At 39.7% G+C, this 14,486-nt stretch overlaps 1 protein-coding gene across 1 annotated transcript in view; it reads right to left on the bottom strand.

Annotated features, from left to right (window-relative positions):
- Positions 1–14,486, bottom strand: part of usp32 (ubiquitin specific peptidase 32) — a 51,029-nt gene that overhangs the window by 26,197 nt on the left and 10,346 nt on the right. The window contains exons 2-5 of the mRNA XM_023420502.2: positions 11,487–11,614; positions 4,736–4,841; positions 2,818–2,936; positions 1,384–1,543 (exon numbers count right to left, since the gene is read on the bottom strand). Of these exons, the coding sequence (XP_023276270.1) occupies positions 1,384–1,543; positions 2,818–2,936; positions 4,736–4,841; positions 11,487–11,614 (513 nt within the window). The remainder of the gene's footprint in view (positions 1–1,383; positions 1,544–2,817; positions 2,937–4,735; positions 4,842–11,486; positions 11,615–14,486) is intronic.

Below are 14,486 nucleotides of genomic sequence, written 5' to 3' on the forward strand. Positions count from 1 at the left end.
GCTTCACATCAGAGTGAAACACACACCTGGACTGAAGCTACTCTGAAGGGATTCTTAAGTCCTGGTCCCGGAGTTCGGACCAATAGTTTAAAAATAAAAGTACAAATTTAAAACAGCTTTGATGAGGGAGATATTTAAAGACCACAGTCGGCTCCTCTGCAGATTCTGTTTATTCTAAAATAGAGACAGAACTGGACCTTTATTTCAAACTGGCATATTAATAACAGGTATTTCAATATTAGTTATAGTGTTTTTATAGGTGTATCATATTTTTTTGTAAGTTCAACATCATTTCCTTCCATCAGTACAACAACAGTCACATCACGCTGTAAGTTTCATGTGTTTCTGTTTTCATTCATTAACTGCAGTCACTTCCACTTTGCCGTTTTTTCGACTGGTGTGAATGAAAGTCAACACTTCCTGTTCAGATGTTTCACATTAAAAGACACAAGTTCCAAATCCATAATCTATCTCTTTCCTGGTAAACTTTTAATGTGTAAATAAGTCACTAATTAAGTTTCCACATGGCTCAAAGTGCAAAACCCTCCACTTCCTGGTAGATTGTGAGTTTTTTTTGACCGTACTTTAGCACCGATCGAAAAAAACAGCAACTAATCAGTGAATTAATCAGAACAGATTGATGATTATGATCTGACTCTGTTGGGATTACAGCTACTCTGAAGGGATTTTTAAATCCTGGTCCTGAAGTTCGGACCAAAAGTTTAGAAATAAAAGTACAAATTTAAAATACCTTTGATTAGGGGGATATTTAAAGACTACAGTCGGATCCTCTGCAGCTTCTGTTTAATTCTAAAATAGAGACAGAACTGGAATTTTATTGGCATATTAATAACAGGTATTTGAATTTTGCTTGGTTTTATGGGTGTATTAGATTTTTTTTTAAATATATTTTTAGTATAAAACTTCCTCCAATGTTATTACAAACTCAACTTTTACCTTTTATCTTGGTTATTTCAACATAATTTACCTCCATCAGTACAACAGGTCAGACTCACTTCTCTCTTGTAAGTTGTTTTTCTTTCTGAACAAAAACACTGTTTTCATTCACTAACTGCAGTCACTTCCACTTTGCTGTTTTTTTGACTGTTGTCAATGAAAATCAGCACTTCCTGTTCAGATGTTTTGCAATAAAAGCCACAAGTTCCAAATCCATAATCTATCTTTCTCTTAGTAGGGCTTTTAATGTGTAAATAAGTCACTAATTAAATCTTAGGAGTGTAAAACGTTTCCATTTCCTCGTAGACTTTGAGTTTTGTCGACGAAGCTGAAGCAACTGCAGCTTTTCTGAAGATTGGCTGTGACTGAGTATGAACACATTTTGCTACGTAGACAAACAGACGGAGTGAGTGTTGATGGACTCACAGTGCGTGACGCCGGCCAGCGTCTGGTAGAAAGTGGGCGTGTCGCTGTCATCGGTGAGCGTGACACACACTCCTCCAGACAGAAGCCACCGGGACAAAGTGAAGGCCTCCTTGTTCTGCAGGAGCCAGTTCCTGAAGCGCTCATAGTTCACCTTGTCGCCCTGTGTCACCACACACACACACACACACACACACACACACACAATTATTAGAATCTGTACTTTCTCAAATGTTTTCCTGTCATGACGCTTGAACACAGTTTTAAATGATGGTGGATTTTGTGCTGAAATGATCAGTAAATTGATTAATTGGTTGATTGAAAAAACTATTTACTGAATTCCCCTTTTGTCAATCAATTGTCTGAGTCATTTGTCAGGTTAGAGTGCACGAGCTTCTTTGCTTCCAGCCTTTTAAATGTGAGGATTTACTGGTTAATCAGTTTCATTATAATCTGAATATCTTAACGTTTTAGTTGCACAAAAACAAGTCATTTGATTGGTTGCTCTGGGACGCTGTAATTTTATTATTTATTCTGAGATTTCATTAACATAATGAAAATGAATTAATTGAAAAAAGAATTGAGGGATTAATCAGTGAAAATAATTTGTTAGTTGCAGCCACAGACTGAAGCAGGGGACCAAAGATCCTGGTGCAACCGTCAACAAAAAAACAAAAACAAGGAAGTGTAATTAAAAATAATAATAAAGGACAACAAATCTTAATGTGCAGCAGTTCATACAAACACATGGGTTCTTCTTTTTTTAATACGTTCATCTAGTCTGATTTAAAGTAAACAGAATGAGTGTTGGGGTGGGACTTTCAGAATAAAACGAGGTCAAAGAGCAAACAGACTTTCCTTCAGCTGAAGGCGAAAGCTGCAAACAGTCGACACACAGGCTGTTTAAGCCGAGGCAGAATGGATCTGTTAAAGGGTCATTGCTGGAGGAATACGAATGCTGTGGCTTCAAATTAAAAGACTTTTATTATGAAGCAGTCACAGGAAACAGACTGCAACCATTCAAAATAAAAGAAGAAAAACTGTTTTGTTTTGTTTTGTTTTTTTAAATATGACGTAACACTTGGAAAAAGAGTTTCCCACACTCGTTTGCAGCGGGTCGTGATTTGAGAGGCTCTTTTGTGTTTTAATAACCAGAACAATGACTCGCTGTGAAGCCAAACTTTGTATCATCTCTGTGGAGTCGGCTCCACGTGGGAAGCTCGTAACAATGGCTGTTTTATGATCATGTGACAAACACCTCTGTGAAGCTAAAAACAAACTCAGCGATACGAGCCAAGAGGAAAACGTGGGAGAGATTCAAGACAGTCAGTCGTCAGTCTGCAGTGGTTCAGTTAGTAGAGACTTTCAACAGTGTGTGTGTGTGCGTTGTCTGATGTGTGTCCACGTGGTGACAGACAGGATGTGGCGTTTGCTGACCTCACTGAAGCACTTCTTGAGGGAGGTCGGAACTTCTCCATCCAGGACCTGCAGAACCGCCTCGATATCTTCCCTGGCAGCGTATCCACCCAGATCACTGGCAAACAGGCTGAAGAGGTCTGTGAGAACACACACACACACACACACACACACACACAGAGACACACACACACACACACACACACACACACACAGAGTCAGAAAAGCTTTATCACAGGAAGGCAGGCCTCCTGCATGTAGCAGCACTGAGGACAATAGAGGCGACGGAGTTGATAAAGTCCTGATAGATTAAACTTCCTGCATCCAACAACCAGAATATGAATGAGGAAGAGGAGGAAAGAAATGTAGACAAGAAAAAACAGTTTAAAGCTCCATATTTTCTTCTTCTCCTGTGTTTTATTTGAGGTGTTGATCCATAAGAAGATATATTTATGGTTTTAAGAACCAAAAACCACCTCAGTGTAGTTTTACATCTCCTCTCTCAGGCTTCTCTCTGTGGAGCCAATCAGTAGAGAGGAGGCTCTGTCTTCTGATTGGCTGACTGTTTTCTGAGTGTTCCTGAGTGGCTAAGGAAAATAAGTAAGAGTGAAGTCCACCTTAACCCTCCTCCAACTGGGTCTCACTCATTCATGTGGTGTTGGAATAAAAGGAAAAATGAGTTTCCCACTGGGAAAGTTCACATGAGTCGGCGAAAGTTTTATTGATGTCATCTACGCAGAGACACGGTGGATGAAAGTAAATGTTGATGGTGAGAAACTTTAAATTCATATAATGCATTTCAATTTAACTTAATTTAACATTTAATTTGTAATATTGTATCAGCTGCCGTCAGTTTCTGTTCTTGTACAATGACCTTCAGTTATTTATTATCCTGATAATAAGAAACACAAAAAGTGGCATTAGTCACACACACACACACACACACACACACACACACACACACACACACACACACACACACACACACACACACACACTCTGAGATCTGACAGTGTGAGATGATTGACAGCGGGAGCATCTTCAATCTTTGGATGGGTGTGAGTCATCAGTACAGAAGACGAGGAAGTTAACTACGATTCCCAGGAGGCATTTTGATGATGAGAAACATCCAGTAACAAAGTGAGTGAGAGCTGGAGATTATTCTCTGTTGAAACACAACAACACTCAGCAGCTTTAATCCAATTCTGGAACAATTCAGCAGCAACAGCGAAGCGTTTTGTTTCCAACTACAACAGCAGCGCGTCTCTGACCGGCTTCTACCCTGTAGCTACAGAGGCAAAGGCTCATGGGTATTATTTAGAGCCATCCACTGAACCACATGGACATAACAGAAACATTATTTCACAGCAAAACAAAATTGAAATTAGTAAAAAAAAAACGATTTCTTTTGTCTCAATACACAGACAGAAGTGGATGTCAGTGGATGCAGGAAGAAAACACCTGGAGTCTGCAGGTGTGACTGTGGCGAGAAAAAAATACGTTCACTGAATGAAATAGGATTAAATTATATCAGGACTTCAATAATTTGATTTATTTTTAAATTGACTATTTATTCATTTCATTATGTTTGAAGCAGATTCTTTTCTTTTAAAGACGTGTGACAGTTAACAAATGCATCACTTGGTCATGGAGGAGTGAAGACCCCGCCTCCCGTCTCCGTCTCCGTGTGGAGACATTTCCTCACACATGGCATCAGAAATAAACAAATAAATAATAGTTATCTTTGCTATTTTACTCCTGTGTTTTCCCTTGTCGACTGCTCTGTATGTTGGAAATTTCAATAAATAAATGGTTAAAAATATAAAAAGGACATTAAAAGGAAAGTCGGAGACGTCAGACTGAAACAGACTCGACATATGGAGGAAACAGCATGAAACCAGCACAGCACATCAACACAGACCGCTCATTAACAACTTACATTTGGCCTTTTCCTCATCGCGCCCTCGCGTCAGAAGCACCAGACCCACGATCAGATTGTTGAAGTGCAGCCCTTTAGACGAGCCTCCGAACGAGGTGTAAATAACCTGGAACACACAGAACGAGCAGAGTGAAGAAACGTGGACAAACGTCACACTCGCCTCGTGTTCACACCGTCTGCGACTCGGTCAGCGAGTTAGTGGAAGGCCAGTCATCCACAGAGCTGACGACAGGGGAAGGTGTGAAGTTCCCTGAAGAGTTCTGGAGATATTAAGTTTTGTTATAATGTTTTGTGAGGTCACTGTGACCTTGACCTTTGACCATCAAAGTCTAATCAGTTCATCTGAGTCTCAAACATGATTCCCACTCTGCAGAACAGATGAGTGACAGCACAGTCGATCAAAGCACAAGATCACTCTGGTTGTTGGAGAATGTGTTTGTTTAAGAATTATGTTTTTGGTTCAAAGTAAAATCTGCTTTTGTCTTTCTTTCTCCTCCCGACCCACAGACGAAGAAACATGAGCCAATTTACAACCTACAGGAACCGAAACCAGGGACGAGAGAGACGAGAGGTTTAAACAGAGAGGAAATGGGAACTGGATTTCCTTTTCAAGAATTTATAAATGAACAGTTAATCCATCAATGAATACTAAAGATTTAAAAATGGATTTAGAAAAACAACTTAAAACATTGATTAAATGAACCTTTTTTAAATACACTTATTAATGAAAGGTCTGGAGAGTAACCAGAGTCACAGAGAGGCTAACAGGAGACGCTAAATGACTAAGCTAATCTATTAGCTAATATGAAAAGGAAAAGTAGCAGGAAAAAAGGGAAATGGAAATTGAAGAAGAAATCCCCGTTTTAAATAGTTTTTCAAATTGTATTATTAATTTATTCATGAATTAAAAAATGTGTTGGTTTATTTAGTTAGTGTTTTATGCTGTTTTTGTAAATCCATTTTTAAATCTTAAATATTTATTGATGGATTATTATTATTCATTTATAAATTCTTTTTCCTGTGTTTAATGCCTATTAAAATATGAAATTAAGTTCATAACTTTTCATATGTACACGCATGTGAAAAGACACGCATCGACCGTGGAGAGGTGACTGTGCAGTCAGGGAGCTGATGAAGCGTTTCCATGGCAGCAGGTCACACACAGCTGAGATTCACATGTAATTAACAACAAAACTAAAAAAAAAAAACAGGAAGTGAGTCATACTATTCAAACTAAATCCACTACCAAACTTCCCCTGCTGCTGTTAATCCACTACTGTATTTTCATAATGAAACTAAAAATAAACATCGTCGCATCACCTTCTTCCTCATTTAAACATTTCAGAATAAAAGTAACACATCTAAACAATAAATATAATAAAAATATAATGATCTGTTTATTCAGATGTCTGTGTATGAAATGTTGCAGGAAAATACATTACTACTGATAATAATAATAATTTCTGACATGACAACCATGTAAGATTGTGACTGTGTCGCTGCAGAATCAGAGTCATGAAATAGTTTGATCAATATTCATCGACAACTAAAATCATTTACATGTATACTCCGACCTCTGCTTCTTTGATTTGAACCTTTTTTAAACCGATCCAGAACAAACAAACAAACAAACCAGCTGTTGACTCTGAAGCACAGTCTTTAGTTAGTTGCTTGATTTTTCCAAACCACATTCACACAGTGTGAAACGTGTGAGACGAGACACTTTATTCAGAGCGATCACCTCTCATGTTCAAGCAGCCGCTCGCTCAGTGTGACGGTGCGCTCACGTCCCTGGTGATGGCAGCATCTCTTCTGTCAGAGTCTCAGTCACAAAGACACAACACAGCCATGTTCTGACTCAAAATGTATTTGTATCAGGAGACAGGTGACGGCTGCGCAATAAAACTTTATCAAATACTGTTCTTTTTTTCTTTAATAAAAGAAGAAATTTACAAGTTAGATTTTTTCATTTATTTCAACACGGAAAGTGAATTTGATTTTTCAACACTCCTGCTTCGAACTGTGTTTATTTAATAATGATGTGATTATTTATGTGTGTATCTCCCACAGGTTGAGCATTTCCTTGTGCTGATGGCACCGTGTGGGTAAAAGAGGGAAAGCCCGACCTCTCAACCACACGCCATACACTCTCTCTGACTCTTTTACAGGTTTGTCCCAGACATCGTGACATTTTTTGCTAGGTGCTTTTGGAAGAAAAAAAAAAAGGACCTAGCTAAAGGGTCTGAAACGTCTGTACAACGCTGCCTGAACCCGCCCCCTGATGATGTAATAGAAACTGTTCACACCAAATCATTTACAAATCATTTCCCAATGGGGAAACTCCAGCACTCAGCCGGTCGACCAAAGTTGTAACTTCATCACTCAGTCAGTCAGTGACGATCGTGTTTATACGCTTGGTCCAGATGTTCTGGTCCAGCTGTGTGGGCTGAATTTTGTAACACTTGTTATTTACATACATGCGCCTACACACATTTCAGAGTTGACACGTGTATATTTTTAGTCTGAAATTTTAACCTGAATGTGGAATCCACCTGAAACTCTGGGGAAACCCCTGGAGCTCTAAAGTCAGACTGTACTGCTGCTCGTCTGTCCTGACACAGATCTAATTATGAAGTAATTTTAATGCATTAACTGTTCCATCATATTTGCATTCAGGAAGTACACATCTACTTTCAAGCTGCTGCACACAGGTCAGTGAGTGTTGTTCACTGGGTTAACCTACCAGAGAGAGGCGAGGTGAACGGTTCCTTTTTATGCGGAAAACCGAACCGTAAATCACACATTTTGACCGATTCTGTCACCTGAAGAGTTTGTGTATGAACTGTCCCACAGAAATAAAGGGACAAGCCAACATTAAGTGTCTCAGAAAGGGTTCGAGCCTCAGTGCTGCTTGTCAAAGTGTGTGAAACTCAACAGGACGGATCAACAGTTTTGATAATAAAGGTGGAGAGAGTGTGTCCGAAGGCTGTCACAGGAGTTCAGCTGCGTCTGGACGTAGCATGTTATTCACATCATCCTGGGGAACTTTTATGTATTTAGAAATAATAGGTTATGGAAAAATACCTTTTTACCTTTCCCATTTTGAATGACTATGCGCTGAAAAGCTGAATATCCGACTGCGTCTCTGTAAAATAACCGGTCCTAAATTTGGACAATCGGCTCCATTAACTCCACATACAAATCCCTTTGCTGCTGAAAGCAAACCAGAGCTGTACCCACTTCTAGGTAATGGTATCAATTTAGGATCTATTGTTTTTGCTCAGGTTTATTATTCTTATTCTGACAGATTTGCTCAGATTCCTGTGAGCTGGAATGAGCTAGAAAAGCGAAACTTGGCAGAACGACTGGAAATCATGTGCAGCAGCTTCCCAAGTAATATGAGCTCAACTGGCCAGATGGTGGCGCTGTAATTCAGGATTAACTACGCCCCACACCGCTGGTCTGATTGACTGAGTCCAGCTCAATGTTCTCTACTAGCAAGTCAATCAAACCATAAAAGTCCGTCTGGGAATTCTGTTTGCCAATTTGCATAATTTGTATTTAGGGGACTGAGAGACACATTTAGATTATAATGCTGCGCCATCAACCAAAATATCTTCGCAGGACGGAGCTGAAATATAGGCCATAACTCGTTAACCATTTGTCCAATCAAGATAAAACTTGTGCGAAACATTAGTTTCATGCTTTGTTTTGAAACTACGTTAAATTTCATCGTTCCTATTAAATAAATAAATGAACTAAACACAGTCCACGTGTCAATCTGTAAATAGTATTATAGATCATATTTATTCACGTTGTGATGCATTTATTTAGACACTTTTTTTTACATTTGTTCAAACTGTTTGGATCATGAATGTTTACCCACAAATCATAGATCTTCCTTTCTAGATCAGATAACAAACATTCTTCACCATTATCACGGTGAATCTTCGCCATATTTTGTTGATGTAAATCATGACTGTCGTTGACTTGACGCCGGCTGGATCTCTTTAGGTTTCTGATGATGTTGTGTAATGTGTGATTTCCCTCAGTGGCGTCTGTGTGACTCTGGAGAAGCTGGACACGTTCAGTTTTGTTGAGCGTGTGTTGATTTGTGATGCTGTTCAGTCAATAACACATTGAGTCTTCTTGAGCAAGTGCTGAGGAGGATCTACTTCCTGTTTGCCAACGTGTGTCCTCTTCACATTTCGTTGCGTTTGCAACTGATGCAGCAACTTTTCAGGCAGCCACTCCTTGAAAATCTACTTAAAATTAACGCTCCAACATCCTGCTAAAGAAAGATCAGTAAATCCAGCTGTTTAGAGACGCAGCAGTTTCCTGTTTGAAACTCTGATTCTATTTTTGTCCAACACAAATAATCACAAGAAGAAGAACGTAGTCAAACACATAATGGATGTAGTTTTTGTTTAAGTGCTGCAGAGATCTGAGTCTTGACTGATTGAACACACTGTCTTTGAACTAACCGAATGCGCAGCAGCCGGCAGTAACTTCACATCTGGATATCTGTCACCGCAGTAACTGCTGCCATGGCGACAAAGGAGAAGAAGAGGAGGAAAGAGAAAGACGCTGAGAGAAAAGAGGAGGGAAGACGTGTGAGTGGTGCTGAATGAAGCCAGCTCAGTGTTTAAGGATTCTGGCAGCAGATGGAGGAAGGACAGGACGAGCAACACTGCTCTGAGTCCAAGTCCTGGTTTCACCACGCTCTGCACAAACCCTGAACTCAGGATAAATGTGCAGACTTTCCCACAGTCTAACCGCGCTCTGCCTCACATGAAATCCAGTCGCCTCCACAGAAGTCACAGTGCATTATTCTACTTTTACAAAATAGAGGTCGAGGTGCTGAATCACAGCAAACCCTCATGTTTACACTGTAACTAAGATCCGTCTGATAAGATAAGAAAAGAAAAGAAAAGAAAAGATAAGAAAAGATAAGATAAGATAAGAGTGTCCGAGACCTCACTAGTTCTGTATTAAATCTAAGGAAAAACTAAACAAATATTCATATGTAACTATATATTCATTTACAGCGATCGAGGGTTTTCAGTGAGGGAGAAGGAGCAGGTGTGATTTCAAGAACTTTTCGTAAAGGTAAATTAATGTTCCTTGACAAACTATATCAGACGCAAATTATTATTCACAGCAGAGTCTGAAACTACTGAAACATTTCATGGAAAAGTAAGTAATAAGTTATTAAAGTAGAAGTTTCTGGCACAACCTCACCTACATCTAAGGTGCACAGAGGAAGGAAAAAGTCTGAAGGGGTCAAACCTCCAGCAACTCGCAGGATACAGAAGAACTCTATTATTAGACCGACACATTTCAGCATCATAGGACGACTCTGATGAGGGCCACATGTTTTATATTAAGTTTTCATACTGTCTTTCTGCTTCTCCCCGAATCACAGCGCTCACACAGTCCGACCTCCTCCTGAACGATTCTGAGTCTGTCAACCAACAGCCAGAGAAACCACCACACGTGTTCAACCTGACATCGACTGTGGGTGAACAGCTGAGTCAGCCTCCATCAGCTGTGTGAGGGGAACGTGAGGCGCTGGATTCTGGATGTCGGCCAGAGATGTGCATGATGGGAATTTAGGCGTTATATATTGTCGTATTGTTTTAGACAACATCCTCTGCTCCGAGTTGAAATCACTTGCTTTCATTTAGAGCTTCATCACTGGCAGAAATACGTTTATCAAAGCAACATTTTCAGATATTTGTTCCTGTTAGTATTTTCACAATAAGAGGTTGAAGGACCTGGATTCAGTCCAAAGCATCGTTGGCTATTCTTACTACCACTCGGACTGACGGCCCATCAGGATCGATCCCTGGCTGTCTGACGTCCGGCCCCATCTCGCTCTTTCAACAGGAAACACATTAGGAACATTAAGGAAGTCGTGATGCCTTTACATGATGGACCTGTAAGTCCTCTGCTGCAGAGCTGGAGCCACATCCATAAGATTCATGACTAAAACTATGTGACGCACTAAACCTGAAATGTTCATCCACTTTCTTTTCATCAGAGTTATAAAGTCTGTTCACATGGTTCCTCTTTATAAATCTCACTCACACGTGAACAAGCCTAATTTCCACTCCCACTATTCTCTCATAAACACTCTCCCTTAATCAATCAGTTTGAATAAAACCAAATGATCAGAGCCAGAGAAGAAGCAAACTGAGGTAAAAACATCCTGTGTCACTCTGAGCTTCATGTACAGAGTCTTAACGAGGCTGAGATCAGTCACTGAGATCAGTCAATATTAAAATAGAATCAAACATTTACACGACTCACAATCAATAATCAGATATTAAACACAAACACAATTAATTCAGTTCATGAACTGATGATAATGAACGAAGCACCGGGAAGTTGGTTGATTTATTTTATGTTAAATTACACGTCTCGTTTTATTTTGTATTTTCTCTGTAACTTGGATCTCTATGGAAACCGTGTGATCACATGGTCACAGGAATGAGTGAAGTGTTCATTAAGTGCGGACACATCATTCAAGCATCTCTGAGCTGGGTCAGACTCTGGGGTTATTAAGGATCACGCTCTGATCTGGATCTCTCCTCTTGATGATTGGCATTTAATTAAAAGGAGAACGACACAGACTCCAGGTTTCACCTCGGAGCTGCATCGTCCCCTGACAGGAAGTCGTGGCTGTAACGGTGAAGTGTCGCGTCTCGCTCAGAGTCATGTCACACAGACTGTGGTTGGTGCGTCTTACCTCTGCCACTTTAGGGGGAACTCCGTCGCCCAGCACCTCCCTGTAGAAGCACTGCTGGGTCATGTAATAGGAGAGGCCGCTGGTCCTCTTGAAGGCATCCTTCAGCCGTTTCAGTTCCACATCAGTGACTGCACAGAGCAGATGACAGAGGAGAGATAATACATTTAAAGTTTGTTCAACAGCTGTTTATAGAGTCTGTGGGTTGGTGTCTAAATGTGTGATATCACAGTGTGTCTTTGTTTCTCTGTGAGATAATGAAAAATAGAGAAGAAGAATCATATATAATCCATCTTTCTTTTTCTAAATCTGAAACATGAAACAATAATATTCAGTTAAAATGTTTTCAAATGTGATTTTTGAAGCTTTGTGCACGACAGTCCAGATTTTATAGATTCCTCGTATGTGAAAACCTACTTTACATTCTGAGTCTGAAATTATTAATTGAACTAATTCCTTAATTAAAACACACCAAAGATTTACTGAATTACTCTGCTCTGATTCCAAGAAGTATAAATAGGATTTGGGATTTTGGACTGATGAGACAAAACCAGCGATTTCAGTCAAAACTGGCAAAATATTATTATTTGTTTTTACATTTTACAGCTTAAATGATAAAGACAATAACAATATTAATAATAAGCTTCATCTTTGTAGTATCTTTAAAAAAATAGTGACAAAGTTCTTTAAAAGACAAGATGAAATTGAGGACAAACAATAAAAGTGAATGATTAAAAAACTGATCCAAAATCAGTTCAAAGGATCTAATTGATTAGTAAAGATAAAATAAAACTGTGTAAAATAATTAAATGAATTGATACAAAATGGAAACAGGAGGATGACCTCATATAATAGATTTAAGATTCAGAGAGAGCACACCTGTAAAAACAGTTTGTTTACAGCAGTAAAGGTTTATAATAAAAGATGCACAACACAAAATATAAAGAAGCTTTGCATCAGCAGATTCCAACATCACCACCGTCCTGCAGTGACTGACGTCTGATCACCACCACTTCTGTTTTTACACTAATTTCACCCGAGCAACCACAACTCTGCATCAACAACCAGGTCACATGACAGGAAGCTGACGGTCGTCTCACCTGTGTCTGTTCATGCAAACGCAGTCTAAACTCTCCACGTAGATTCTGTTCAGTATAAAAACATGTTTATAACACATTAAAATGTTGTTATAAGCAGATTTCAGTGTTTATTATTGTATTTGTCAACTTCCCCTGTTGACACCTGTCAGTGGAAGCTGCTGTATAAACAGATTATGTGGTTAAAGCTGCTCATAACCACATTATTATGTGTTATAAACCACTTATTAAATGTCTGTATGAACACTGAACTCATGTTAATGATCAGCTTGGTTACATCTGGTAATAAACTAATAAACTGTTCTGACACCGGCCTGTAGAGGGCAGTAGAGTCCATGTGGCTCCAGCTTTAAACTGGAAGCTTACACACACCTGACTGACACACACACACACACACACACACACACACACACACACACACACACACACACACACACACACACAGTTTCTCTTTTATGGTTTATATATAGACGATTAATAAAACAAAACACGTTCAGTTTAGACAGGTATATAGGAACAGGTATATTCTCTATATTCTAAAATCCACTTTTATCATAACTGTATTCATTTCTCATCCAGATGCTGAACAAAAGGAAGAGACTCTTTCCGGTGTTTTAATGGACGGTCATCGTGTTGAAAAGGGTTAAAAAACTCCACAGACCAAACATGGTGAAACAAAGACCAGATGATCTGACTTCAGAAGAAGAAGAAGAAGAAGAAGAAGAAGCAGCCCAGGACACTGAGGTGAACAAACATGGTGTGTTCATGTCACTCAGTGGAAACTGAAACTGTCTCTCTCTGCAAATATAGTTAGAGCTCAGGCGAGTCTCTCTCTCTATATATATGTGTGTGTGTGTGTGTGTGTGTGTGTGTGTGTGTGTGTGTCTCTCTTCGTGTCTCTCTCTATAATAAAGTGATGTCTTCACCCTTGAGCTGATATATATGATGATTCCTTCACAAATAAAACTGAAGTGAAGTGGAGGGAGCTGAACAGAGCAGGATGATAAAGAACAGAGACAGAAAATGAAATGACCTCTGTAATCAACTAAGAGTAAAACACCTTTATCTCACATATGACTGTGGTGACAGGGTTAAACACACACACACACACACACACACACACACACACACACACACACACACACACACACTAACGTCGTACTGCAGTGGTTTCATCCTCCCCCTCTGTGTTTCCTACTGTACAAAACAGAGCAACAACATGCAGCAGCAGCAGGAGGAGGAGGAGGAGGAGGAGGAGGAGGAGGAGGAGGAGGAGGAGGAGGAGGAGGATGGATGGATGTTACTGACAGGGAGGTGGAAGATCCTTGGGGAGTTGAGGTTAATAGAGCCGTTAAAATGAGGCGGATCAGCTGGTGGTCCGGGTGTTAATGTCCCTTCATCTGACTTATTACCTAAATAACTCTCTCCTCATCCCCTCTCGCTCTTCAACGTGCAGCTGGAGGTTTAGAAAACCTGAAGAGCAGATTCAATGTGTCAATAACGACTGTTAAAGCGCTGCAGGGCCACAGGTGCAACCACATTAAAGGAATAATTCAACATTTTGCCGGGGGAAAATACAAAAATACAATTCGAAATTCACTTCAAACTACTGGATTATTCATACACAAGTATTCCGTTGCTAATTTTGCAAGTCGGGGATATTTGTTTTTGTTGTTTCCCACCAGTCACGGGGATTGATGTGTAGAGGGGGGGGGGGTGCTTGTCCCAGCAGCACTGATTTAGTTCAGTAGTTGTGTTCTGCGTTACAGGATTTTAAATCAACACGATAGTCGCATTAACTATTCCATGTTTTCAAATTTAACGAAAATCATGACCCATCACTGATTTTGGCAAATGCTCGTATTTCCAGGAAGCAGCAGCAGAAGAAGAAGGACGGGGTTAATGT

The sequence above is a fragment of the Seriola lalandi genome, unplaced genomic scaffold (assembly GCF_002814215.2).
Source record: "Seriola lalandi dorsalis isolate HSWRI2012SDOR001 ecotype SW California unplaced genomic scaffold, Sedor1 jcf7180002054646, whole genome shotgun sequence".
NCBI classification, from domain to species: domain Eukaryota; kingdom Metazoa; phylum Chordata; class Actinopteri; order Carangiformes; family Carangidae; genus Seriola; species Seriola lalandi.